Source organism: Mobula hypostoma, chromosome 9 (genome assembly GCF_963921235.1).
Source record: "Mobula hypostoma chromosome 9, sMobHyp1.1, whole genome shotgun sequence".
Taxonomy (NCBI): domain Eukaryota; kingdom Metazoa; phylum Chordata; class Chondrichthyes; order Myliobatiformes; family Myliobatidae; genus Mobula; species Mobula hypostoma.
Genome location: NC_086105.1, coordinates 66,475,297 through 66,501,719, shown reverse-complemented (window position 1 = coordinate 66,501,719; position 26,423 = coordinate 66,475,297). Strand labels below are relative to the sequence as shown.

The window sequence follows — 26,423 nt, the reverse complement described above, 5'->3', positions numbered from 1 at the left end:
TGAGAACTAGAGGTCATAGTTTAGAAGTAAAGGGTGAAGTACTTAAAGGGGAACTTGAGGGGGAACTTCCTCGCTCAAAGTATGGTGTGAATGTGGAATGATTTGCCAGCAGAAGTGGTAGATGTGGGTTTGATCTCAACACTTAAGAGAAGAATGGATAAGTATATGGATGGGAAGAGGTATGGAGGGCTCTGGTCCAGTTATGTGTCGATAGGACTAGGCAGAATAATAGTTTGGTATTGACTGGATAGGCTGAAGGCCTCTGTGCTATAGTGCTCTATGACTACATTATCTTGCTGCCAACTAATCAGTGAGAACTGGCAAGACTTTTGTCTCTGTAGATTCCATTCATCTTCTCAATCTCCGCCCACAAGTATTTCTTTCACATCCATAACTCTGACTGGTTCTCTCTGTCCTCGAGCCATGGCAGCTTGAAGTAAGTTGTAATTGTTTTTCCTCCACCCTGACTGACACAGCAGAATCTGTGATTGCACCGGGGCAGTATTTAGCTGCAAGCAATGTTAAGACAATAATACAATCCTCATGAATCATCATGACATTCTGAGATTTGCTATGTTGGTATCTAAATGAACAAGAAGGGCTGCTTTGCATTCTAGCAGCACATACCTCACACAATATAGAGTGACGCTAAGAGGAAGCATGGAGCAAGAGATGGAAATTTGCAGGGTGGCGCTGGTCTAGAAGTGAACTGAAGAAGAGAGAGAGGTGGCAAGAATCGAGCTGAAGGAATTGTTCAGGAGCATGAAAATCATCTGAAGAATATAAACGCCGCATGTGAATTGGTGAATAATGAACAAGGGCCAAAGGTGGATGTGAAATATCGAATTGAGGAATGTAAGTGATAGATTCAGCACTTGTATGGAATTCTAATATCCATGTGCCTGGCTGCATTTAGCCATTAGGAGTACTCTGTAAAGAACAACTTGGCAGCAGCGTGTTTATTGATTTGCACTTTATTGCGGTGTGCAGAGCCCAGTAAGAAATATTGGAGAGTGGGAATTTAATTTAGGACTTGATGTTGGTGGAGGAAAGGTAGTGATGTACATGGGCTAGCTTTTCAAATTAAATGTTGTTTATATTGATTTGGAAAGGGACAGAAGGGGATCAAAATCCAGATGGCATAGATTTAGGGTGAGAGGGGAAAGATTTAAAAGGTACCTGAGGGGCAGTGTCTTCACCCATAGGGTGGTACATATATGGAATGAACTAGCTGAAATGATTGAGGTAGGTACAATAACAACATTTAAAAGACATTTGGACAGGTACATGGGTAGGAAAGTTTTAGAGGGATGAGGGACTAGCTTAGATGGGCATCTTTGTCAACATGAATGAGTTGGCCTGAAGAGTCTGTTTCCATTCTGGATAACTCTAAGAAACCATGATCACCTTGGTTAGCTGTGCCCAGAGATGCCACTCTTCAGTGTCACAGCATTCACGCAAATGCAAGTGACAGTAGCAAGTTTAGCTTGGGTATTAGATTAGATTATGAGGACACTCAGTCCTCGTTTATTGTCATTTAGTAATACATGCATTAAGAAATGATACAATGTTCCTCCAGTATGATATCACAGAAACACCAGACAGACCAAGACTAAAACTGACAAAAACCACATAATTATAACATATAGTTACGACAGTGCAAAGCAATACTGTAATTTGATAAAGAGCAGACCATGGGCATGGTAAAAAAAAAAGTCTCAAAGTCCCAATAGCCCCATCATCTCACGCAGACGGTAGAAGGAAGAAAAACTCTCCAATGCAGCACCCTGGAAGCACCTGACCACAGCTGACTCTGAGTCTGGCCGAAAACGTCGAGCCTCCGACCAGCCCTCCGACACCGAGCACCATCTCCGCCGAGCACTTTGACCCCGACCCCGGCGCCAGCTGCCAAGCAACAGGCAAAGCCGAGGATTCAGGGCCTTCCCCTCCAGAGATTCTGGATTGCACAGTAGCAGTGGCAGCGAAACAGGCATTTCAGAAGTTTCACCAGATGTTCCCCCGTGCTTCTCACGTCCATCTCCATCAAATCAGGATTGTGCACAGCTTTCTACTTGACAGATTACAGATACTCATTCTGGAGTGGCCGTTGCACGCTGCGTCGCGCTGCTATCTTCTCTTCTCTTCTGCTTACAAGATGGGAAATTTCGGATGTAATTGTTTTTGTCAGTGCAGTAAATGGTGTTTAGTGACAATGCCAGAGGTAGAGCTGAGTTTCACTGCCGACTGCACTAAGATGGTTCCATCCCATCCTCCCCAAGTCTACACCGACTCCAAATGAGCTGGACCACTGGTTCACACTTCCTTTTTGCTTGTCCATTTTCTCTGTCCCAGAATTTACATAGATTTCTGTATTCTTCTCAGAAGGAAATTTTGATTAAACCCCATCCCTCCAAAATGAAATTAAAATGAACCTGACCTCACAACCAGCCTCATTGTGACCTTGCACCATACTGTCTACTTGCACTGCACTTTCTCTCTACTCTAATCTGCACTTTGTTATTGTTTTATCTTGTATTACTACAATGTACTGTTGTAATGAATTTATCTGTACGGATGGTATGCAAGACCAATTTTTCACTGTACCTCAGTACATATAAGAATAATAAACTAATTTACCAATTTAATTGTAGCATGCAGAATATTGTAAAAGTGGGAGTACAGTTCCATTGTCAGAACTATCCACCCTTTCACATCTCACCTAGAGGTGACAGGGAACTAGGTGCTGGTCCCTTGGTCCAGATGTGGGGCTGCCAAGGATTTGGGTACTGGGCTGATGCCAAGGTAAGTGTCCCAGAATTTGGGATGGAAGAAAATAATTGCTCCACTCTCTTGTTTGGATGTGCACCGTGAGTCCAAACTCCATGATCTCTGCATTAGAAAATTAAAAACACAAGCAATACTGTTGAAAACTCAATTATCGATGTGGTATAATTCTTAGAAGTACACATTTTTACATTAGAAAGAATTCCTATTACTGATCCAAAAAGGATACATCAACAAATCAAGAATATCACTGGTAAAAAGCTCCTTTGTTCTTCAGGTGGATATTTGTAAGCAAAGGACGGTACCATTATCATGAAAAAAGATGAGATTATGAACAGATGGACTGAGTATATTCAGGAATTGTTTGAAGACGATCGAGGTGAAAAACCAGAAATTAAGAAGAACATTGAAGGTCCAAGTATTTTAAAATCTGAAGTTTGTAATGCAATAAATAAGATGAAGAAAGGAAAGGCAGCAGGTCCTGATGAATTAGTAATAGAACAAATTATCGCCCTTGAAGATTATGGAATTGAAAAACTTACTGAGTTAATCAATGACATTTATGAGACTGGAATAATACCAGAAGAGATGAAAAAATCAGTATTTATCACTCTTCCTAAGAAACCTGGAGCAATAGGATGTGAATTACATAGGACCATAAGTTAAATGAGTCATATCACTAAAATACTTATAAGAATTTTGATAATAAGAGCTAAAAGTAAGTTACAAGCTGAAATAGGTAAAGAACAATGTGGTTTTGTGAAAGACAAAGGTACAAGAAACGCGATATTGATGTTAAGGATACTATCAGAACGAGCTATTCAAGTGCAAAAAGATTTGTTTGTTTGTTTTATCGACTACACAAAAGCATTTGATAAAGTGAAGCAGAATAAGTTATTTGAAATATTACAGGAAACTAGATCTAGATTCAAAAGACCTCTGCCTAATCAGAAATCTGTACTGGGAACAAACTGCCGCTGTAAGAGTAGATGGAGAAGTGAGTCAGTTTACGAAAATCAAGAGAGGTGTAAGACAAGGGTGTGCTTCCTCCCCTGATTTGTTTAATGTGTACAGTGAAACAATATTACAAAAAATAAGAGACATCTTGGGAATCAAAGTTGGCGGTGAAAACATCAATAATTTCAGATATGCAGATGACACTGTGTTAATTGCAAGTACGGAGGAAGAACTACAAAACTTAATTGATATAGTTGTTGAAAGTGCAAAAATGGGTCTATCTATCAATTGCAAAAAGACAGAATGTATGGTGATATCCAAAAAGAAGGAGAATCCTATCTGCAGGCTGAGAATAAATGGGGAAGACATAAAACAAGTACAGAACTTTTGCTACTTAGGAAGCTGGGTGACATCAGATGGCAGGTGCGACATGGACATCAAAAGAAGAATAGGGATGACAAAAGACACCTTTACGAGAATGAAGAGTATACTGACCAACACTAAACTAGGCACGACAAGCTCCCTCAGAGTACTGAAATGTTACATTTATCCAGTTATGTTGTGAGGATCAGAATGTTGGACAATATCTAGAAACATGAGGAAATGAATTGAAGCAGCAGAGATGTGGTTTTTGAGGAGGATGCAAAGAATATCATGGACGAAATGAATATCTAACAAGGATGTCATGAACAGAGCAAGCACAAAAAGAGAAATAATGTATGAGATCATGAAAAGGCAACGTAGCTTCATTGAACATGTGATTAGGAAAGAGGAGTTGGAATGCACGGTAATTATGGGTAAGATTGAAGGGAAGAAAGCAAGAGGAAGACAAAGACAAATGATGATGGAGACAGCAGCCAGAGAATTGGAAATGAATGCCAATGAATTGATCCACTTGACCTGAAACAGGAGTGTGTGGGCCATGGCAGTCAAAGCTCAAACTGGGCACGGCACCTGATGATGATGATGACGACACATTTTTAAAGATTATGGTGACCTCTGCTATATTGTTGCTGATATTGAGGACATGTTCCCCTCAATATACTAACTTCAAATGTCTTCATTATTTGGTATGGCTGTATATAATTCTACATGCTTATAACCTCCAGGTCAGAGTTGAAACCTGTACCTTTTGATATTTCACTCTGTTCATTGTATTTTTCTTTCTCACTCCTTCGTGTAATTGATGACATTACACAGTGGGTAGAAGGATGTGCTTTCTTGCTCTATGACTTGCTGTGTACAGTTTTGGTCACCCTGTTATAGGAAATACATTGTCAAGCTGGAGAGATTTATGAGGATGCTATGTGGCCTGAAGGTCTGAGTCATAGGGAGAGATTAGCCACATTGAATCTTTATTCTTTGGAGCACTGGAGAATGAAGTGTGACCTCACAGAAACTGATAAAATCATGAGAGGTGTGGAGAAGGTGGGTGGTCAATGCCTTTGCACCAGGGTTAGAGAGTCCAAAGCTAGAGAGCACTGATACAGGTGTCCCCGGCTTTACGAAAGTTCGCTTAACGCCACTTCGCTTTTACGAAAGACCTACATTAGTACCTGTTTTCGCTAACCGAAAGAAATCCGAAGAGGATTTTCGCTTTTATGAAAAAAGGCGCCTGCTTTAAACTTGTGTTTACCCCGAGAAAGACTACCATGACCGTGAAGCCTTGTGCGGGCAGGTGTGTACGCATGCATGTACGTGCCGATTTATTTTCTACATATCAGTTTTTTGGCTAAATCTTCCCGATTCTGATAAGTGAAACTACACTGTACATACATTATTTCTACTTTATGTAGGCCGTGTATTTATCATATAATTCCTGCTTTTACTATATGTTAGTGTTATTTTAGGTGGCTGGTTTGGATCAGTTGGGCTGAAGGGCCTGATTCCATGCTGTATTACTCTATGACACTGAGCTTGTACCAACTATCAAACATTAAACCTGTGCTGATCCCTCTTTATCCCCACTTAACCTCTTCCCCAGAGTCTATCACTCACCTAAAAATTAGGGCCAGTTAGCTCATCAGTTCATACGTTTTTGGGACATGGAGGAAATTGGAGCACATGGAGTAAACATATGTGATCACAGGCAGAATGTGAAAAGTCTACATTAAAATCAGAATCAGGTTTATTATCACTGATGTGAAATTTGTTGTTTTGTGGCAGCAGTGCCATGCAAAAGCATAAAACTATTATAAATTACAAAATAAGTAAGTAGTTCAGGATAAGGAATAATTATGTAGTGATTATGGATTAATGGACCATTCAAGGATCTGATGACGGAGGGGAAGAAGCTATTCTTAAGTTGTTAACTGTGAGTGTTTGGGTGCTTATACCTCTCTCCCCCACCCCCCCACCACCCACTCCACACCCGATGGTAGAGTAACTCGAAGGGGGCACGTCCCAGATGATGAGTGCCCTTGTAATGGATGCTGCCTTTTTGACGCACTGTCTCTTGAAGAAGTCCTTGATTGAGACAGGGTTCTCCTGATGATAGGGTAATAAAAAGGGGGCACATCCCAGATGGTGAGTGCCCTTAGTAATGGATGCTGCCTTCTTGAGCCACTGTCTCGTGATTGTGAGAGGCTTGTGCCCGTGATGATACTGGCTGGATATTCGATCCTCTGCAGCCACTTGCGGTCATGTGCAGACAGAGCAACGATCTGCATTGAACCTGGGTTCCTGGTGCTTTGAGACTGCATCTCGACTGGCTGTGCCATTGCTCCAGCTAATAAAACATCTTTTCTGTAGTTCTAATCCCTTTAAAAGACACAATTTCCAAACATTTCCTTTGGTGCCTCTCCAATTCTTGCTTAACTGTGACGGCCAATCTTCACAGAAGCAGATGTTACATTTCCCTTTGGTGTTCTTTTAAATTTAACTTCTTATGTAGTCTGTTTTCACCAGAGATTATTGCAAGTTTAAGATTTGTACATTGTATTATTTTAATAGAGGAAACATTATTTAGCACTATGATACAATATAATTTATTGCCCAGGCTTATAAAACTTCTACCAATAAAACATGGCCCTAAAAAGTTAAAGTAAATTTATTAGCAATGCACTGTATGTATTATCATATACTACCTTGAGATTCATCTTCTAGCAAGCATTTACAGGAAAATAAGATTTAGAATAGAATTTATGAAAACTGTACATAAAAACTGACAACAAATAAACAAAAGAAGACAAATTGTTTAAATAAATAAATAATGCCGAGAGCATGAGTGTCGAGTTCTAGAAAGGAAGGCTGTAGGTTTCACAATCAGTTCAGAGTTGAGGTGATGTAGATCTTCACACTGGTTCAGGAGCCTGATGGTTGAAGGGCAATAACTGTTCTTGAAGCTGGTGGTGTGGGACCTAACGCTCCTGTACCTCCTGCCCTATGGTAGTAGTGAGAGGAGAGCATGGCCTTGGATGATGGGATGGTGAGGGGTTCTTGATGATTGATGCTGCTTTCTTGTGGCAGTGCTCCATGCAGCTGTGCTGAATGGTGGGCAGGGCTTCTCCTGTGATGGACTGAGCTATATCTATCACTTCTTGTAGCCATTTTAATTCTTGGTTATTTGTGTTTCCATACCAGACTGTGATAAAACTGGTTAGGGTGCGCTCCACTGTGCAGCTATAGAAGTTTGGCAAAGTTTTAGATTAATTAGAAAAAGGCTGTATGTTCCTATGTTGTTTAATTTCAGAGCAGGTTTTGTGTTATGGTGGTACTTATCTTTAGCATGTTTGAGTTGCGGTTAAGGGTTGCTTGCGTGAGAAAGGAACAGTTTTGTCCTTGGCCTGTCACCAAGAGATTAGCCAAAGAATCAGTCTGGTTTTAGAGATAAAATTTTGTTATGTAGCCTAGGTTTAATTTTAGAAGAACTGCTCATATTTAATCCATCATGAAATTATGCCATGTGCATGTAGTGCAGACTTCCTGGTAACAGAACGAGTTTCTGTTGATATATAACGAACTTGATGTTATCCTGATTCCTCATAACATTAGAACCCAGTGCTAACTATCAGCTGATAGAAGAATGGTAACTATTTTGGAGGAAGTTGTGTTCTCACATGAAAGAAGCACTCTGATGTTTATTAGTTTTCATGGAGGAATTGATGTTCAAAATTACATCTGAAGTACAAATATGTATTGGTATTATATTATTGTCACATGTACTGAGATAAAACAGAAAAACTTGTTTCTGTGCCATGCAGACAGATTATTCCAGATATGCACATTGAGAAAATAAAAAGGAAAACAAAATGAAGAATATTGAAAACACGAGAAAATCTGCAGATGCTGGAAATTCAAGCAACACACACAAAATGCTGGTGGAACGCAGTAGGTCAGGCAGCATCTATAGGAAGAAGTACAGTCGACGTTTCGGGTCAAGACACTTCATCAGGACTAACAGAAAAAAGAGATAGTAAGAGATTTGAAAGTGGGAGGAGAGGGGGGAGACCCAAAATGATAGGAGAAGACAGGAGGGAGAGGGATGAAGCCAAGAGCTGGGAAGTTGATTGGCAAAATGGATACAAGACTGGAGAAGGGGGAGTATCATAGGACGGAAGGCCTTGGAAGAAAGAAAGCGGGAGGGGAGCACCAGAGGAAGACGGACAATAGGCAAGGAGTTATGGTGAGAGGGAAAGAGAGGAGAAAAAAAAAAATTAGGGATGGGGTAAGAAGAGGAGGAGGGGCATTAACAAAAGTTACAGAAATCAGTGTTCATACCATCAGGTTGGAGGCTACCCAGATGGAATATAAGGTGTTGTACCTCCAACCTGAGTGTGGCTTCACTTCGACAGTAGAGGAGGCCATGGATAGACATATGAGAATGGGAATGGGACATGGAATTAAAATGTGTGGAAACTGGGAGATCCTGCTTCCTCTGGCGGACAGAGCGTAGGTGTTCAGTGAAGCGGTCTCCCAATCTGCGTCGGGTCTCACCAATATATAGAAGGCCGTACCGGGAGCACCGGACACAGTATATCACACCAGCAGACTCACAGGTGAAGTGTCGCCTCACCTGGAAGGATTGTCTGGGGCCCTGAATGGTGGTAAGGGAGGAAGTGTAAGGGCAGGTGTAGCACTTGTTCCTCTTACAAGGATAAGTGCCAGGAGGGAGATCAGTGGGGAGGAATGGGGGGAATGAATGGACAAGGGAGTCGTGTAGGGAGCGATCCCTGCGGAAAGCAGGAAGTGGGGGAGGGGAGGGAAAGATGTGCTTGGTGATGGGGTCCCGTTGGAGATGGCAGAAGTTACGGAGAATTACATGTTGGACATGGAGGCTGGTGGGGTGGTAGGTGAGGACAAGAGAAACCCTATCCCTAACCCATCCCTTTCCACCGATCTCCCTCCTGGCACTTATCCTTGTAAGCGAAACAAGTGCTACATCTGCCCTTACACTTCCTCCCTCATCACCATTCAGGGCCCCAGACAGTCCTTCCAGGTGAGGTGATCCTTCACCTGTGAGTCTGCTGGTGTGATATACTGCGTCCAGTGCTCCCGATGTGGCCTTCCTATATCTTGGTGAGACCCGATGCAGATTGGGAGACCGCTTCGCTGAACACCTACGCTCTGTCCGCCAGAGGAAGCATAATCTCCCAGTGGCCACACATTTTAATTCCACATCCCATTCCCATTCCGATATGTCAATCCATAGCCTCCTCTACTGTCAAGATGAAGCCACACTCAGGTTGGAGGAACAACACCGTATATTCCATCTGGGTAGTCTCCAACCTGACGGCATGAACATTGACTTCTCTAACTTACGTTAATGCCCCTCCTCCCCCTCTTACCCCATCCCTAATTTTTATTTTATTTATTGTTTTTCTTCTCTCTTTCCCTCTCACAATAACTCCTTGCCTGTTCTCCATCTTCCTCTGGTGCTTCCCTCCCACTTTCTTCCTCACAAGGCCTTCCGTCCTGTGATACTCCCCCTTCTCCAGCCTTATATCCCTTTTACCAATCAACTTCCAGCTCTTGGCTCCATCCCTCCCCCTCCTGTCTTCTCCTATCATTTTGGGTCTCTCCCTCCCCCTCCCACTTTCAAATCTCTTACTATCTCTTTTTTCCGTTAGTCCTGACGAAGGGTCTTGACCTGAAATGTCGACTGTACCTCTTTCTACAGATGCTGCCTGGCCTGCAGTGTTCCACCAGCATTTTGTGTGTGTTGCATGAAGAATATTGAGTTGTGGTTACAGAGAAAGTGCAGTGCAGGGAGACCATATAAGTATAAAGCCTGGACCATATAAATGTTATCCTAAAGTACTTGGAAGAAAAACAATTGAAGGGAATGATGAATATTTACAACTGGAATACCTTTTGGTACTTTCCTTAATTACATAAAAAGTACGTCTACTTTAAGGAATTTTGCTATTTCTTTGTAGTACCACGTGTAATTAAAGAGAGGGTGATTAGCTTTATTTGTCACATATACGTCAGAACATATAGTGAAATGCACAGTTTGCGCCAACAACCAACACACCCTGAGGATTGCTGTGAGTCAGCTTTTCATGAATGTCGCAGGGAGCTGCCGTACATTCCCTGAATGTTCTCATATTTGCCTTCACCACTGTGCCTGACAGTGCATTCCAGGCACCCACAATTCTCTTTTAAAAGCTTGATCTGCATATCTCCTTTAAATGCATGCCCAATAGTATCTGACACTTTCACCTCGAAGCTAAGATACAGGCTGTCAGCTCTATCTAGGCCCCTCATAACTTGATAAACTTCCAACAGGTCTCCCCTCAATTTCCAATTGTTCCAGAGTAAACATTTGTCCAGCCTCTCGTTATAGCATCTGCCCCCTAATCCAGGATGAATCCTGGTAAACCCCTTCTTCTCCACTCTCTCCAAAGCCAGGAGGTTCACCAAGATGTTACCTGAATTTGAGGGCATGTGCTATAAGGAAGGGTTGGACAAACGTGGGTTGTTTTCTGTTCGGTGGGGGAGATCTGATGAAGTTTTATAAGATTATGAGAGGCATAGATAGAGTAAACAGCTGATACATTTTTTTGCTTGCTTGATACGTCTTAGTACCAGAAGGTATGCATTTAAGGTGAAAGGAGATACGTTCGAAGGGAATGAGCAGGGTGCATTTTTTTTTACTCAGAATGGTAGGTGTCTAGAATACACTGCCAAGGGTAGAGACAAATACAATAGAAGCTTCCAAGAGTCTTTTAGATAGACCATAGGACACAAAAGCAGAATTAGTCTATTTGGCTCATCGAGTCCACTTGCCATTCGATAAACGCTGATTTATTATCCCTCTCAATCCTATTCTCCTGCCTTCTCCTAATGCCATTCTCCTATCTTTGATGCACTTGCTATTCAAGAACCTAGCAACCTCTGCTTTGAATATACCCATCCATCTATGGCAGTGAGTTCCTCTGGCTAAAGAAATTCCTTCTCATCTCTGTTCTAAAGGGATGTCCTATTCTGAGACTGTATATTCTGACCCTAACCCTTGCCCACTTTTGGAAACATCCTCTTCATATCCATTCTTTCTAGGCCTTTCAAAATATGCAGAAAATGGAAGGATATGGACATTATATAGGCAGAAGGAGTTAGCTTAGTTGGGGATTTGCTTAGTTTAATTAATTTAGCACAACATTGTGGGATAAGGGGCCTGTTCTTGTACTGTACTGTTCTATGTTCTTTCACTATTTGGAAGGTAAGGCAAATGCACATGCTAAAATGCAGGCTGGGAGACTGTTTTGCTACTCCCGATGCGGCCTTCTATATATTGGCGAGACCTGACGCAGGCTGGGATACCGTTTCGCTGAACACCTACACTCTGCCCGCCAGAGGAAGCAGGATCTCCCAGTGGCCACACATTTTAATTCCACGACCCATTCCCATTCCACGGCCTCCTCTACTGTAAAGATGAAGCCACACTCAGGTTGGAGGAACAACACCTTATATTCCGTCTGGGTAGCTTCCAACCTGATGGCATGAACATTGACTTCTCTAACTTCCGTTAATGCCCCACCTCTTCCTTGTACCCCATCCGTTATTTATTTATATACACACATTCTTTCTCTCTCTCTCCTTTTTGTCCCTCTCTCTCCTTTTTGTCCCTCTCACTATACTCCTTGCCCATCCTCTGGAATTTCTCCCTAGGCCTCGTGTCCGTCCCATGATCCTCTCATATCCCTTTTGCCAATCAACTTCCCAGCTCTTCGCTCCACCCCTTCCCCTCCTATCATTTCGAATCTCCCCCTCCCCCTCCCACTTTCAAATCTCTTACTATCTCCTCTTTTAGTTAGTCCTGATGAAGGGTCTCGGCCCGAAACGTCGACTGTACCTCTTCCTATAGATGCTGCCTGGCCTGCTGCATTCACCAGCAATTTTTATGTGTATTGCTTGAAATTCCAGCATCTGCAGATTTCCTCGTGTTTGCGATGCTAAAACACTTGGAGGTTTGTGCTGTCTATTTATTGCATTGTTTGTCCTGTTATAAATTTGATTTTGAGGATGGAGTTTTCTGTCCAAGGTCATAAGCAGGAAGTTTCCTCAAAGTTATCCACCCCTGTTTGCCCCATTTACCAATGTTTATTTACACAGAAACTTCCTGCCAAAAGACTAACATGCAACAATTAGGGATGACCATAACTAGTGTAAACAAATTAGCCTCAAGAAAAGTATTGAATGAAATTATGGAAATAAATGCTGAAGCTAACCAAGCATTCACACATATTCGGCACTTTATGATTAAGAACATCCAACTGTGAAAGCTCCTGAATTTTTAATATAACCTGCACCAATCTTATAAAAGTACTTTGGTAGACTTAGAAATTACAAATTATAAATTTGTATAAATGGGAAAGATAATTTAATCACAGTAAAATACCAGAGAATGTGATTAATTTTATGATCATTTTAACTGAATATAATTGTTGGCTATTTGTGCGCACAGATCTTTATCTGAGAAGACACCAAAATGGGTCCAAATGCATTTGGGAGCAAGGATCAACAGCTGAACACAGAAACAAGTTCCAGGAATATTAGCATGTGTGACACACTTGCACCCAAATCTCTGTAACCTTTCATCCAAGTATAATTGTTGAACCACAGATTGCATATGCCAGGATGTGTAAGTGAGAAATAAGTACCATTAGGATGCTGCTGCCATTGGTACAGGGGCCTTAATCCCACACCACTAGGTTCTGGAACAGTTATTACCCCACTGCTATCAGGTTCCTGAATCAGTGTGGATTACTCCACTCACCTCAACACTGAACTGATTCTACAACCTATGGACTTACTTTCAAGGACTCTACTACTCATGTTCTCAATATTTGTTTATTGATCTATCTACAGTATCTATGTATTTGTACAGATTGTTCTGTCTTACACATTGGTTGTTCGTCATTCTTTATTTGTGTGAGTTTTTTTGTTGATTCTACTGTATATCTGAATGTCTGCAAGAAAATTAATCTCAGGGTAGTGTACGGTGCCATACATGTACTTTGATAATAAATTTACTTTGAACTTTCCTCCACCCTTATTCTTCCCCCCTCGCCCCCAGTTTCTAACTGTACTTCCTCCTTAAGGATTGGAATTGGTTTATTATTGTCACATGTACCAAATTAAAAAGAAAATCTTGTCTTACATTCTGTTCATACAGATTAATTCAGTATATTGAGTTAGGACAGAGTAAAACAACAACAGAATGCAGAAAAAAAAGTATGACAGGTACAGAGAAACTGCAGTGCAGGGAGATAATAATATACAAAATCATAAGATAAATTTTGAGATCAGGAGTCTGATTAGGAGAACCATGACCATCACCAGTGGCGTTCACATTTACTGTGATGAAGTGCTTTGAGAGGCTGGTCGTGGCTGGAATCAGTTCCTGTGTAAGCAAGGACCTGGAGCTGTTGCAATTTACCTATCGCCACAATAGATCTACAGTGGATGCTATCTCACTGGTTCTCCACTTGGCCTTGGACCACCTAGGCAATAACAATACTTACGTCAGGCTGCTGTTTATTGACTATAGCTCAACATACAACACAATCATGCCCTCAGTTCTAATCAGCAAGCTCCAAAATCTGGGCCTCTGTACTTCCCTTTGCAACAGGATCCTTGACTTCCTCACCAGCAGACCACAGTCTCTGCATATCAGAAATAGCATGGCCTCCTCACTGACAATCAACACCGGTGCACCTCACAGATTAGCACTTAGCTCATTGTCCTACTCTCTCTACATCCACAACTGTGTGGTTAGGCACAGCTCAAACACCATAGATAAATTTGCTGAGAACACAACTATTGTTGGCAGACTTTCAGATGGTGACGAGGAGGCGTACAGGAGTGAGATAGATCAGCTGGTTGAGTGGTGTCCCAGCAACAACCTTGCATTCAACATCTGTAAGACCAAGGAATTGATTGTGGACATCAGGAAGGATAGGTTGAGGGATAAGAAGTGAAAAGATTGAGTAGTTTCAAGTTCCATGGTGTCAACATCTCTGAAGATCTATCCTGGGCTCAACACATTGATGCAACCACAAAGAAGGCACACAGTGGCCATATTTCATTAGGACTCTGAGGAGAACTGGTATGTCACCAAAGATTCTCTCAACTTTCCACAGGTGTACCGTGAACAGTATTCTAACTGGTTGCATCACTGTCTGATATGGAGACGCCACTGTACGGGACCAGGAAAAGCCGCAGAAAGTTGTAAACTCAGCCAGTTCCATCATGGTCACTAGATTTCCCATCCTTGAGGATACCTTTAAAAGGCAATGCCTCAAAAAGACAGCATTCATCATTAAGGACCCTCATCACCCAGGAAATGCTCTTTCTTATTACTACAAGTACAGGAGCTTAAAAACACACACTCAGTGTTTTAGGAACAGCTTCTTCCACTCTGCTATCAGATTTCTGAAAGGACAATGAACTCACGAATCTCCCTTTTTGCTTTCCTCTCTTTTTGCACACTACTTATTTAATTTTTTTAATATATACTTATTGTCATTTATAACTTATTATTATGTATTGCAAAGCACTGCTGCCGCAAAACAACAAATTTCGCGACATATGCCGGTGATATTTAGCCTGATTCTGATTCTGATTCCAATGCCATTTGCTGCTGGAACAAAATGGCTCCTTATGTTTCTTAGCGAGCAATCTTTTGACGTAATGGACAACTTGCTTCCATTAGGCATTGGGATGCCTGTTCATGAATTCATACAGCATAGGCTGGCTCTTGTGAGGCACCTGGTGTCAGTCTTGATCAAGTAAGCTCTCGGTCCAAACCTCAGATCAGATTTCGGATCGGATCAGATTAATTTATTTAGCATATATACATTGAAGCATACAGCAAAATGTGCCATTTGCATTAACAGCCAACGCAACTTAAGGATGTGCTTGGGTTTACCTGAAGTGTATTCATCAAATTTATATTTGATGTTTCTATCTCTTTTTTTCATTGTGGTAGAAAGGCATTTGTGTTAATTCTCTTTATCTCCCAAAGGATTTGGCCTCCGCAATTAATGTCTGAGTGGATCAGGATAAGCAGCCTTTGAAAATGCAGTCTTAACATGACTTGCTTTTAAGTGGGACTAATGGATATTGATTTAACTGAGAAAAATTCTGCTAAATTGTTTGCACTTAGCTGCACATTGGCTGAATAAGGAAATATGTGCTTTGTTTTGTTCATCATCTGATTTGTATTTTTACACAAATAATGCAAACCCGAGGTAAGTATTTAATCAATTAGAATTGCTTTGTGTGCAGGTGTCTTTAAACTCATGTTCAGAAAGACCAGCTTCTGTGTATTTATGCATACTGCCCCTCTCTTCTTGGTAGATCCTTCAGATGATCTGAAACTTATTTTCATAAACCTTTTATGCAGTGTTCATGTGATTGACTTAAGTAGAAAACATTATTTGCTTTTAAGAGTTTTATGCATCTCTCATATTGCGTAGCTGTGCTAACTCATTTTACTTTATTGTCTCCCCTTCCATGTTTCTACCTTCCCTTCTGCTGGACTTCCTGCACTTGATATGTTGCAATGCACTGACAGCACCATGGAGAACTCAGAGACTTACAAGGATTATCAAGTAAGTGTCTTTCATTCAGTACAACTGCGTCTGGGGAGCCTTGCTGGGTTTCAGAGATTTAATTTTGCAAGATCCCAACTTAAAAGCCAGCCACATGTAAACAATAATATCACTTTTGAATTTAATTCTTAATAAAATGAATAATTGGATGATAGACCCTTTTACAAAATATTTGACATGTTCTAATAGTATAACACACAGCAGAAATGGAGAAACACAATAATTGTGTTCAGCGTCATAGATCTATATTACACAATGTTCAGTCCTTTAGGCAATTTTTAGGGTTGTAATGGAGTTTAGTTATCTGGTAACTCAGTGTATTCCTACATCTGTTGACAGGTAACCTAGGCTTTATTTTTTAGTATCCACCAACATAAAAAAAATACATGCTTATCTGATTTTGCAAGTACATTGAAACAGAAATACAAGAAGCTGCGAATTTCGTGTTCCATACAAAAAATGGAAGTGCCAAGAAACAGTAGATACTGCTGGCTTCCTCTTTCTGACTGTGTGATCTGTTGTTCTTCAGTGAAAAGTGAACTTCCCAAAATGTTGGGATTATGGTTGACATTCTCTCATGCTCCCTTCTCACTGCTGCCACTGGAAAGGAGATACAGGAGGCTTGGGTCCCACACCACCAGTTTCAGTAACAGGTGTTACCCCTCAACCATCAGGCTTCTGAACCAGCATGGATAACTTCTCTCATCTCAACTAAGAACTGATTAAAACAACCTATGGCCTCATTTTCAAGGACTCTACAACTCATGTCCTCAATTTTTAGTTATGTATGTATGTTTTTTTTCTTTTTAGTATTTGCACAATGTGTTGAGTTTTACACATTGGTTGTTTGTCTTTCTTGTATGCAGTTTTTCATTAATACTGTTATGTTTCTTTGTCTGCTTGCAAGAAAATGAATCTCAGGGTAGTGTATGGCGACGTGTATATATGCTTTGAACTTTGAATTCAGTGAATGCCCGTGCTAAATAGCCTTCCCTTTCTATAGTAACTGTACACATACGTTGATTTCTGAATTTGTTTATGAGGCTGAAGACCCTCTGTTGATCGGGGTTGACCGTAGATGTCGTGTCTGAGCTGTCACATGATATGCAAGCCAGGGCATTACAATATGGAGAGCGAGCTGTTGCCCATGCAGCAGGATCCCCCTCTCCATGCAGCTGAGAAATCCGAAGGAACGGCAAAGACCAATGCCGTTTGACACCACAGGCATCGCAGGAGTTGCCAAACAGCGTTGAATTCAACATTCGACTCCAGCTCCAGACTTTTCCCTTGTGGTTTACACCCAGAGTTTTCCCTATAAGGCAGTGGAGGCTTGAGATCAGTTTGCCTTTCCTAGATAAGCTGCCGGCCACGGTCAACAAAGCCTCATTGGCCCAAACCGACTGGTGTTAAGGCGCCAGTAACCTATGTTCCCTCTAAGCTGTGCGCGTGTGCATGCGCACACACGTTTTGCAACCAGTGCACAAAGGAAATTAACGTGCGCACAAAAGGTTAGTTACCTAAAATAATGTAGTAATTAATAATTATACTTATTGAAAATAATCTTTTAGCTAACTGTTTCTATTAACCATTTAGTCGGTTTTTCAAGTACCACAATGCATGTCACTAATTTACGTCAGCTCACCTTTCCTGTTCCGATTTGTACAGCTGCATCACGGCAGCAGCCGTCTTTGGCGGACAGCGTTCATATTGTAAAGTTTACAATGTCATACGAGGGCGCTGGGAGCGGACTCAGATGCAAGACACAGACACTGAAGTACCAGGAACAGGAATTGACTAGAGAGCTGGGACAAGAACACAGACTTGGGCTAGGACATTAGCTAGGCAAGTGGGACCAGGACCAGGAATTAGGAACTAGGAGCCTGGGCTTGGACTCCGAGCCAAAGACCGGACAAGGACCCAGAACCTGGGTCTTGACTCGGGCTTAGATCCCAGAACTAGGCGAAGACATGACGTGGTCTTGGGAGACAGGACTAGGTGAGGCTACAGGACAGAATGAGAGACTCTTGGGCAAGACGAGGGAACTCCAGTACATGACGAGGGAACTCCAGCACAGGATGAAGCACATGGACAGGATGAGAACACGAAGCCTTGACTTGGTACTCATGAACAGCCGAGCCTTGGACTTGGGATGACAGGAACCTCGGAACCTTGGACTTGGGATGACAGGAACGCAGAACACAGAGCCTTGGTATTGGGGAGGACACGGACACAGAGCCTTGGTCTAGAGTATGGGAACACAGAGCCCTGGAGTTGAGAGACAGGAACGCAGGGACATGGAACAAAGAGCCGGGACCCCTCCTTGGGAACAGGAGTTAGGGCCGGGACTCGTACACGGAACACAGAGCCAGGACCCCTCCTTGGGAACAGGACTTAGAGACGGGGCTCGACACAGAATGCTGAACACGATGAGACGGTTCTCAACACTAGGTAGCAGCAAACGGCCGGACCTACCTAGCGAAGGTGTGGACACAGAGACAGTTCCAATTCAATGATAGACAGTTCCTTATCTTGACACAGCAAGGCTCCGGTCTCGCACTGGTGGTAGAACTTGACAAGGTTGCAGGGCAAGGCTCCAGACACAGGTTGCAGGACAAGGCTCCAGAAGGAAGGGGAAAGGGAGGGAACAGTCCAGCCTCAGGGTAACGGCAAAGACGACCGGGCTTACCCAACGGAGGCAAGGACAGGATACTGACAAGATGAACCAGCACCCACACTCGAACCCAGGGCCACTTATATTCCCAGCCCCAAGATGAGCATCAGGTGCCTATGATTAAGCCCAGCTGAAACAAGGGACAGCCGGAAGACCGGAGTCTACGGACCAGAACGCAGACTTCACGGACTGGACCGTGACATACAAAGATCTGTTTCAAATCCTGTAGATCTCTGACTAAGTTTTTATTGAAAAAAAATATTGATTCACTATGTTGAATTCAAAAAAGCGAAGGGCGTGAAGCGCAAAAGAACTGGAAATTTGTTTACAGTTGAATGGCTTAACAAAATAGTAGAAGCTGCTACATGGAAAGCTCATGAGGTCATGAAAGTTCAGCTACGAGAAATATTTATGTATGATTCAGAAATGAGCTATCTGTTTGTATTGTTGTGATGCAAAAGTTGCTGGAGAATTTGCTATTGGAAAGACATGGGATGATATTTGGAAACTTGACTTGTTGAAGTGTCATTTGGCAAGTAAATCGCATTTGGGTGGTGTACAAAAGCTCAGGCAACAGAACCTGTCATTGCCCGTTACAGGAGTGCTGCGCATGTTACGGTTGAGTGCAGATGAGCAAGAGCAAAAACGATCACACCCAGAGGAGATCAAAGTTCTTATCGAGAGAGTGTTATTAGCTATTAAAATGAATAACTCTTTACATTCAGTTCAACACGTTAATGAACATATGGAAAAGTATGTTCAACTCCCAGACAGCTGGCAAAGCAAAAATTATGCGCTCGAATTTCTGGAGACTATCAACTATATTGTTCAGAAAGACATGTTTGAAGAAATAGCATTAGCAGATTTTCACACGTTAGCAGTTGATGAAACCACAGACATATCTGTCAACAAATGTCTCATTCTGTACTTCAAATTCAGATCTAAAGATTGTACTGTTTATAAAATGTTTTTTGGCAGAGTAGTTCAGCTGCAGGCGTGTGATGCTTCTTCTATTGTTTCAGCGATCAGGCAGTTTTATGAAGAGAAGAAATTTGACCTCCATAAAATAGTGATGTTTACGTTTGATGGAGTAACGTTGGGCAGAGTTAATGGTGTTGCAGCAAGACATAACAGGACATTCCACGCTTAGTTCAGCAACACTGTGTAGCACACCGTGAAGATCTGGGGATTTGTGATGCATGGAAAGAAGTCATGTTGATCAGAGACATTGAAACTTTGATGAGAACAATCTATACAATGTTTTCTCAATCTGCAGTTAAAAGATGTGAATTTAAAAAAATTGCAGAGGCCTCTGAAAATGAAGCTGTTGCTTTCAGACCACTTAATGAAGTCAGATGGTTATCTAGACACTTTGCATTGCAGGCAATAATAAAAAATTATGAGGCACTGATCACATACTTTGAAGAAGATCAGTCAAATGACCCTGTGGCTAAATACTGTCACAAGAAATTGATAAACATCAGATACAAAGTAGCTTTACAGGTTTTAAGTGATGTCTTTGATGAACTGGCTGCATGTGTGCAATTCTGCAAAAGAGTGGACTGACACCGATTGATTCAAGCAACACACATCAAAGTTGCTGGTGAACGCAGCAGGCCAGGCAGCATCTCTAGGAAGAGGTATAGTCGACGTTTCAGGCCGAGACCCTTCGTCAGGACTAACTGAAGGAAGAGTGAGTAAGGGATTTGAAAGTTGGAGGGGGAGGGGGAGATCCAAAATGATAGGAGAAGACAGGAGCGGGAGGGATGGAGCCAAGAGCTGGACAGGTGATTGGCAAAGGGGATATGAGAGGATCATGGGACAGGAGGTCCGGGGAGAAAGACAAGGGGGGGGGAACCCAGAGGATGGGCGAGGGGTATAGTCAGAGGGACAGAGGGAGAAAAAGGAGAGTGAGAGAAAGAATGTGTGTATAAAAATAAATAACAGATGGGGTACGAGGGGGAGGTGGGGCATTAGCGGAAGTTAGAGAAGTCGATGTTCACGCCATCAGGTTGGAGGCTACCCAGACAGAATATAAGGTGTTGTTCCTCCAACCTGAGTGTGGCTTCATCTTTACAGTAGAGGAGGCCGTGGATAGACATGTCAGAATGGGAATGGGATGTGGAATTAAAATGTGTGGCCACTGGGAGATCCTGCTTTCTCTGGCGGACAGAGCGTAGTTGTTCAGCAAAGCGGTCTCCCAGTCTGTGTCGGGTCTTGCCAATATATAGAAGGCCACATCGGGAGTACCGGACGCAGTATATCACCCCAGCCGACTCACAGGTGAAGTGTCGCCTCACCTGGAAGGAGTGTTTGGGGCCCTGAATGGTAGTAAGGGAGGAAGTGTAAGGGCATGTGTAGCACTTGTTCCGCTTACAAGGATAAGTTTGATACCGATTGATTCACTTCATTCTGCGCTGAGGCAAAATTGACAAGATAAGAAAGCAGTATCTGGGAGACAATGTTTGGTGGAGTGACAAGGTTAAAGTTTTACTAAGCCAACAACATGTATAAAACTTCACAGTAGATACAATTTCGCTGTTGACTTTTATAAATAGTCTTTGTGTTCATTTAGAAGAAAGGTTTACTGAAGATGAGGTACAAGAATGGTCAGGTTTTGATTTCTCCGCAATTGCAAATTGTGACTTCACGTTTGGCGATGAACTAGTTAATGCCTTATGACTAAAATATCATGATTTTCTAGCTGAAAATACTGTAATAGTTAGACAGTTTAATAATTTCGAATTTTCCATGCAAGAAAAAATTTAATCCAAACTGATTTCAAACTTTGCTCAAATGGTGGCATTTGTACTTCAAAATGAACAGTTTTGCGACCTTGCATAGTTGACGAATATTGGGGGAACCTTACTTGCGTCTAGTGTGGATTGTGAGCGAGGTTTTAGCCTAATGAATCAATTCAAAAACAAGCTAAGAAACCATTTAGGTGAATGTTATTTGGATATCTTAATGAGAATCAAAAGCTATCAATTGGATGGAAGTTCTGTTAGTCTAGATAGAGCTTACAAAGAATGGGTAAATGCCAAAGACAGGAGAGAGAAAAAGTAACTGAGAGACTTAAATATGTATGTTATTTTGTTGTTATTCTGTGCAGTTTTATGTCAAATATTTTGTAAACGTACATAAACTGTGCCATGCGTGTGTTCAGTGCATACATACTATTGTCACAGGAAAAAAAATTGCACAACCTAAGATTTTTGTGCACACTGACTACTAAAAATTAGAGGGAACATTGCCAGTAACCCACTTTTACCCCTTCTCCTGTCAGTAGAAGTAGTTTAGCTGGGCTTAGTAGCTAAACCATACGTGAAGGGCAGGAGCTGGAATTGGTTATTTGAGATGCAAGCCTTTGGGAGCTTCTCCCCATTATCTCCCCCAGCTATGAAAACCTTAAGAAACCAGAATTTGTTTAACATACTGCATGAAAAAATATGTTTCTATCAAGTGCTGTGAGGTTTCTAGCTTGTCAAATGATTACCCAGGGGCATTATCACAAAATGTACTGACTATCCTGTCTTCTCAATCTCTGGTCTTCGCCAAGTAAGCCTGTGCCAAGTGAATTTTATTGTCCTTTGAATCAGCCATGTTTGAGTTACAGGTAGAGGGAATGAACGGTTTAAGTTGTAAAGAGGAGAGAGTGCTTGTTTTTGCTGCCTAGGATGAACATGTACTGAGTGATTTTGGCAGAGGAGGGAGGGCAAAGGAGCACCATATCAGCAAACTAGTTGTACGCAAGCTGTGCTTAATCCTATGCCCCGAGAGCTTGACGGAGTAAAGATTAACTCCAGCCGGAATTTTCCTGTGCATCTAGAAGAGGGTGAGTAAATTACTACAGAAATAGAACGGATTACCTGGGGAATGAGACTTGGAACAAATAAAAATAGAAAATAACTGGAAATATTAGGCAGGTTAGCAGAAGAGAGATACTGACTTGGAAGAATAAATGAGTTTGAGGAAGAGAGATGTGTTATTGTTCTGAAGGATACAAATAATAGAGTGAATAGAACACTACAGCACAGTACAGGCCCTTCGGCCCATAATATCATGCTAGCCTTTTAACCTATTCTAATATCAATTTAACCTTTCCCTCCAACATAGCTCTCTGTTTTTCTACTATCCATGTGCCTCTCTGAGAGTTACTTACATGTTCCATGCATTCACCACTTTTTGTGTAAAGAACTTGCCTCTGACATCTTACCCTCTCCCCCTCCCCCCCACCGCCCATACTTTCCTCCAATCTCCTTAAAATTATGCTCCCCGGTATTAGCCACTTTCTCCCTGGGGAAAAGTCTCTGACTGTCCATTGGATGTATGCTTCTTATCTATGAAGTCACCTCTTATCCTTTGCTCCATAGAGAAAAGCCCCAGCTCGCTCAACCTATCTTGAATCCTGTTCTTGAACCCAGGCAGAATTCTCGTAAATTTTCCCTGCACCACTGAAGTTTCCACATCCTTTTGATAATGTGGGGACCAGAACTGAACACAATACTCCAAGTGCGGTCTAACCAGAGTTTTATAGAGCTGCAACATTACCTCATGGCCCTTGAACTCAAACCCCCAACTAATGAAGGCCAACACTCCATATGCCTTCTCAAACACCCTATCAACTTGTGCAGAAGCTTTGAGAGATCCAATGATATTGACTCCAAAATCCCACTATTCCTCCAAACTGTCAACAATTCTGCCATTAACACTGTTGAGGCCCTCCATTGGTCAGAGTCGCTCCTGAACATTGCAGCCTAGCTGTCAATGTGATACGCAAGAATGGACAGTACAATATGGAGAGCAAGCAGCAGGCATCTCCTCCACACATACAGGCAGATACATTTTGGCGCCAGTGGCATCAAATGAGTTGCCAGTCAGTGTTGAACTCAACTTGGGACTGTCATAGGGACTCCAGCTCTGGATTTTTCCTCATAGTTTTCTCCTGAAGCCTTCCTCATGGGTGCGTAGTAGAGGTTCGAGCACTGCCAGGGGTGGTGATGGAAACTGATACATTAGGGGCATTTAAGAAACTCTTTGATAGGCTCATAGATGATAGAAAACTGGAGGGTTATGTTGGAGGGAAGGGTTAAATTGATCTTAGAGTAGGTTTAAAAAGTTGGCACAATATTGTACACCAAAGGGCCTGTATTGCTGTATTGCTCCATGTTATGATAGGAAAGATCAAGCTGTGACTTGGTGCTTAGTCTGAAGTGCAAGTTTAAGTAGCAAATTTAGAGTAAGATAATCAGGCAGTGGCTTCAGTCAGGGACAGGGTATTAGCATCTGTGAACTAGGTTCAAAGTCAAGAATTTCCATCCAGAATGCAAGAAGGAGGTGTCAGTTTTTTTTAAATCGTGGAGATATTTAATGAGTACTTAAAGCGAAGGTATTGAAGAGCAAAATGAATGTTATGTTTAAATCAGATGGTTTTGTGCAAAGAAGAAAAATTGCCAGGCTGTAGCACAAAACCTCTTAAAGGCCGAAGGAAGGTGCAAAGCAAAGCCTATGTCAAGTACCATATAGAAAATTACTGGAGAAGATTAAAGGACATGGAATTAGAGGAAGAAAGTCCTGATAGATTTAAAGCTGTTTAGTGAGAGTAAACAGGAATAGGTATTAAAAACAAGGTACATTATGGGATGTGGTTATGGACACTTGTGTTCATTGACCATATCAATAATTCAGGTATGAGGTAAGAGGGATTAACAATAATGTTTACAGAGAGTGGTTGGTGCGTGGAATGCACTGCCTGAGTCAGTGGTGGAGGCGGATACACTAGTGAAATTTAAGAGACTGCTAGACAGGTATATGGAGGAATTTAAGGTGGGGGGTTATATGGGAGGTAGGGTTTAAGGGTCGGCACAATATTGTGAGCCAAAGGGCCTGTACCGTGCTGTACTATTCTATGTTCTATGTGACAAACTAGGATAAAAACTAAAGGAATCTGAAGGTGTATTGAAAAGGAAAGGCAACGAGCTTAAAAAGTACCTCAGTTTTGTTTTTCAAAGTATGTTCTGGAAGAAAGTAGTCTTGATGTGGGAGAACAAGGGTATTGCGGGTGCCTGTTTTTATTTTTCCAATTCTAAATCTATATCTATATGTGGAAATCTATATTTTATCTGTGCATTGAATCTTTGATTTTCTATGCAATAATGACTCTATTATAAAACCTTAACATCATTTTGTCTGTGCGATGGTATCACACTAACAGAATGATATTGAGAGGATACAGTGCAGGTGCAATTGGAATCTACCTCATGAGAGAAAATGCAAAGTATATGTCTTTGCTTAAAAGAAGACCAGTCAGGGGTGATATGACAGAATTGTTTTTAGATTCTAAAAAGGATTTGAGACTGAGCAAAAAAAGTCTGCAGTCATTAATTAAAAGTCAAGAAATTAAGGACCAGAGATTTGATGCTAAATGCAAGACATAAGAACAGGAAGTACGGGATACTGTAATTCTAGACTTAAGATTGTCTGGCTGCCCGCTGTTCTTGCTGCCTCGGTAAAGCAGCCAACATCATCAAAGACCCCACCCATCCCAGACATTCTCTGTTCTCCCCGCTCCTATGGGGCAGAAGATTGAGAAAGCTCTTGCCATCAAGCTCAAGGACAGCTTCTATCCCACTGTTATGAGACCATTGAACAGCCCCCTGGTAACTTTTTATTCCCTTCCATCTTATTGTCTGCCTCACAGCACTTTTTCTGTAATTGTAGCATTTTATTCTGGCAGGAAGATGTAGCACATCTTCCCAGCACCTTAACAGTGATAGAGTCCTCTTCTCCTTACCTACCATCCTGTGAGCCAACACATCATCCTCTGCAATTTCTGCTATCTCTGAAGGGATTCTACCACTAAACATATCTTTACCTCCCCCCTCTCTCTGCTTTCCACAGGGATTACTCCCTCCGTGATTCCCTTATCCATTCGTTCCCCCCTCAACTAATCTCCATTCCAGCTTTTATCCCTACCATCAGCCGAAGTGCTACGCTTGCCCATTCACCTCCTCTCTCACCTCCATTCAGTGACCCAAACAGTCCTTCCAGGTGAGGCAGCACTTCACCTGTGAATCCGCTGGGGTCGTCTATTGTGCCCAGTGTTCCTGATGCGGCCTCCTCTACATTGGTGAGATGCATTGTAAATTGGGGGACCAATTTATTGAGCACCTCCGCCAAGAGCGGAAATTTCCAGTGGCCAAACATTTTAATTCCTTTTCCCATTCTTGTTCCAACATGTTGGTCTATGGCCTCCTCTTGTGCCACAATGAGGCCACCCTCAGGGTGCAAGATCAATATCTTGTGCTCCGTCTGGATAGCCTCCAACCTGGTGGCATGAATATCGATTTCTCATTTGGGTAAAGGAAAATAATTTCCCTTCCCTTCCCCTCTTCTATTCCTCCCTCTGTTCTCTTACCTCTTCTCACCTGCCTATCACCTCCCCCTAGGTCTGCTCCTCCCTCCCTTTCTCCTCTGGCCCACTCTCCTCTCCTATCAGATTCCTTCACCTCCAGCCCTTTTCCTTTCCTAACCACCACCTGGTTTCACCTATCACCTTCTAGCTATCGCCGTTCCTCTCCCCCATCACCTTATTCTGGCGTCTTCCCTCTCCGAAATGTCAGTTGATTATTCATTTCCATAGATGCGGCCTAACCCGCTGAGTTCCTTCAGCATTGTGTGTGTGTGTTTCTTTGTTCTGCATTCTGTTATTATTTTCATTTGTACTATCTCAGTGTACTAATGTAATGAGATGATCTCTGTGGATGGCATGTAAGACAAAGTTTTTAACTGTACTTTGGTACATGTGACAATAATGAACCAAGTTATCTGTTTAATTGTGAAACTGTGGGCTGTGATGTTTGAGCAGAAACAACTTGAACATTTGGGATGAGATTTGACATGTGCATCATGATAATAGGAGTCATTAGGAGAAAAAGGCATAAGGAAATACT

The 26,423-nt window shown here is 42.0% G+C and overlaps 1 protein-coding gene across 5 annotated transcripts in view; it reads left to right on the top strand.

The window, feature by feature from the left end:
- The window catches only part of osbpl8 (oxysterol binding protein-like 8), a 253,659-nt gene that overhangs the window by 88,316 nt on the left and 138,920 nt on the right, over positions 1-26,423 (top strand). For all 5 annotated transcript variants that reach the window (XM_063058446.1, XM_063058442.1, XM_063058444.1 and 2 more), the window contains one exon: positions 15,764-15,800. In XM_063058446.1, coding sequence (XP_062914516.1) covers positions 15,764-15,800 — 37 coding nt within the window. The remainder of the gene's footprint in view (positions 1-15,763; positions 15,801-26,423) is intronic.